We start from the raw sequence: 2,466 nt of genomic DNA on the forward strand, positions 1-2,466 counted from the left end.
CTAAAATTGTAAAAGATAGAGGAAAGTTGTGTGTGTGTGTGTGTGTGTGTGTGTGTGTGTGTGTGTGTGTGTGAGTGTGAGTGAGTGATATTTGTTAAAGTGTCAGTAATGTGGGGACCCATGGTGAGTTCTATTATGATGGAAGGAAATGACAAGTTAGTAGAGAGTAATGTGCTGATGCCTATTTGGGAGATATGAAATTGTACACCTATGACAATGACAGTCTTGTAAATAATTTCCCCAATGAAGTGAGCTGTTAAAAAATTTATGGAGTGTCTACTGGATTCAGTACAAAGCTCTTATGAAGGCAAAATATTTTAAGAGCTTAGATGGCTGTGTAAGGTTGTTAAAACCTTTATTTGATACAATGCTCTCTATAAAATATTTCTAGAACTCACAATTTTATCCAAAAGGGGAACAGGCTTTTTTTTTTTTAATTAACATGGTTTTTTGGCTGCTTTTTTCTGCAGCACAAACATTTAACAATGAAAAGATGATGGTCCGAGACAGTTTCCTCCAGAGTGAGTCCCTTCCTCACCCTGGCCAATCATAGATCATAATTCAAACTAATTCTAAGACAGGTATTTATTAGTCAGTGACACATCTAAACTAAGCACGATTTTCAAGTAAATACATAAATATTTCAGAGATGTATTGATTCCAACTCCCAAGATTCCTTTACAGCAAGTAAAAGTGTAGTTAACACTGCCATTCGATGACACGTCTGAAGCGCTAAAATCATGGACAATAGAGTTTAAGTGTATTGATAAATACAGCTTGAATGTCTTCCTTGTAATTAACTGATGTTTTCATCTTCCATTAAACAGAGAGAACTGTTCAAGTATGAAGAAAAGATATTAGCTTGTACTCCCCACTCCCCCCCACAAATAAAACCAGCTACAGCACAGATGCATCTGTATCCAACTGTATAGACATTATCTCTGTTGTGTCTATTACTCCCTGGTTTCTTGTCAAGTAAGTACATCTCTCACAATTCTCCAAGTAAAGGATCTGACTGGAAAGTGTTCTGGCTTCATCCTGCCATGGGACTGTTCAATGTCACACGGCCTGCTTCCTTCCTCCTGACAGGTATCCCTGGTCTGGAGAGCTCTCACTCCTGGCTGGCAGGGCCCCTGTGTGTGATGTATGCTGTGGCCCTTGGGGGTAACACGGTGATCCTGCAGGCTGTGCGAGCAGAGCCCAGCCTCCATGAGCCTATGTACCTCTTCCTGTGTATGCTGTCCTTCAGCGACGTGGCCATGTCCATGGCCACACTGCCAACTGTGTTCAGGACCTTCTGCCTCAACGCCCGCAGCATTGCCTTCGATGCCTGCCTGGTCCAGATGTTTCTCATTCATTCCTTCTCCATGATGGAGTCAGGGATTCTGCTGGCCATGAGCTTTGACCGCTATGTGGCCATCTGTGACCCCTTGCATTATGCCACTGTGCTCACCAATGGAGTCATTGCAGGAATGGGTGTGGCTGTGACCGCCCGGAGCTTCATCACCCTCTTTCCTCTCCCCTTCCTCATCAAGAGGCTGCCTATCTGCAGATCCAATGTCCTTTCTCACTCCTATTGCCTGCACCCTGACATGATGAAGCTGGCCTGTGCTGACATCACTATCAACAGCATCTATGGACTCTTTGTTCTAGTCTCCACCTTTGGTATGGACCTGATTTTCATCTTTCTCTCCTACGTGCTCATTCTGCGCTCTGTCATGGCCATTGCTTCTCGTGAGGAACGTCTCAAAGCGCTCAACACCTGTGTGTCACATATCTTGGCTGTTCTTGCATTTTATGTGCCGATGATTGGCGTCTCCACTGTGCACCGATTTGGGAAGCACGCCCCCCGCTACGTACACGTTCTCATGTCCAACGTCTATCTTTTTGTCCCTCCTGTGCTAAACCCTCTCATTTATAGTGCCAAGACAAAGGAGGTCCGCCGGGCCATTGTCCGTATGTTTCGCAGCATCAAAATGTGACTTGTACATTTAATTTTCTAGTAGGCCTGATGTATTTGTTATTTTATTAATTATTTTTAATTATTGGGTGTTTAATGGTTTACATTCAACAGTAAAATACAATGATTTGTACATGTGAAACATTTCTCAGTTTTCAACGTAACAATTCAACCCCCTCTAGGTCCTACTCCGCTATCATGTTCCAGGACCTGAACCCTACCCTCTCACCCCAGATTCTTTTTTTTTTTTGCCTCCAGGGTTATTGCTGGGGCTTGGTGTCTTCACCATGAATCCACTGCTCCTGGAGGCCATTTTTTCCCTTTTGTTACTCTGGTTGTTTTACCGTTGTTGTGGTTATTATTATTGTTGTTATTGATGTCATTGTTGTTGGATAGGACAGAGAGAAATGGAGAGAGGAGGGGAAGACAGAGAGGGGGAGAGAAAGACAGACACCTGCAGACCTGCTTCACCACCTGTGAAGCAACTCCCCTGCAGATGGGGAGCT

General features: G+C 43.8%; 1 protein-coding gene across 1 annotated transcript; it reads left to right on the forward strand.

Moving 5' to 3' along the window:
• The first annotated feature begins 977 nt into the window (after positions 1-977).
• Positions 978-1,984, forward strand: LOC103122817 (olfactory receptor 51I2). Its single transcript, XM_007533438.1, has one exon. It carries the CDS (start codon positions 1,044-1,046, stop codon positions 1,980-1,982), a length of 939 nt encoding a protein of 312 aa, XP_007533500.1. The 5' UTR covers positions 978-1,043; the 3' UTR covers positions 1,983-1,984.
• Positions 1,985-2,466: the final 482 nt, after the last annotated feature.

The sequence above is a fragment of the Erinaceus europaeus genome, chromosome 17 (genome assembly GCF_950295315.1).
Source record: "Erinaceus europaeus chromosome 17, mEriEur2.1, whole genome shotgun sequence".
Taxonomy (NCBI): Eukaryota; Metazoa; Chordata; class Mammalia; order Eulipotyphla; family Erinaceidae; genus Erinaceus; species Erinaceus europaeus.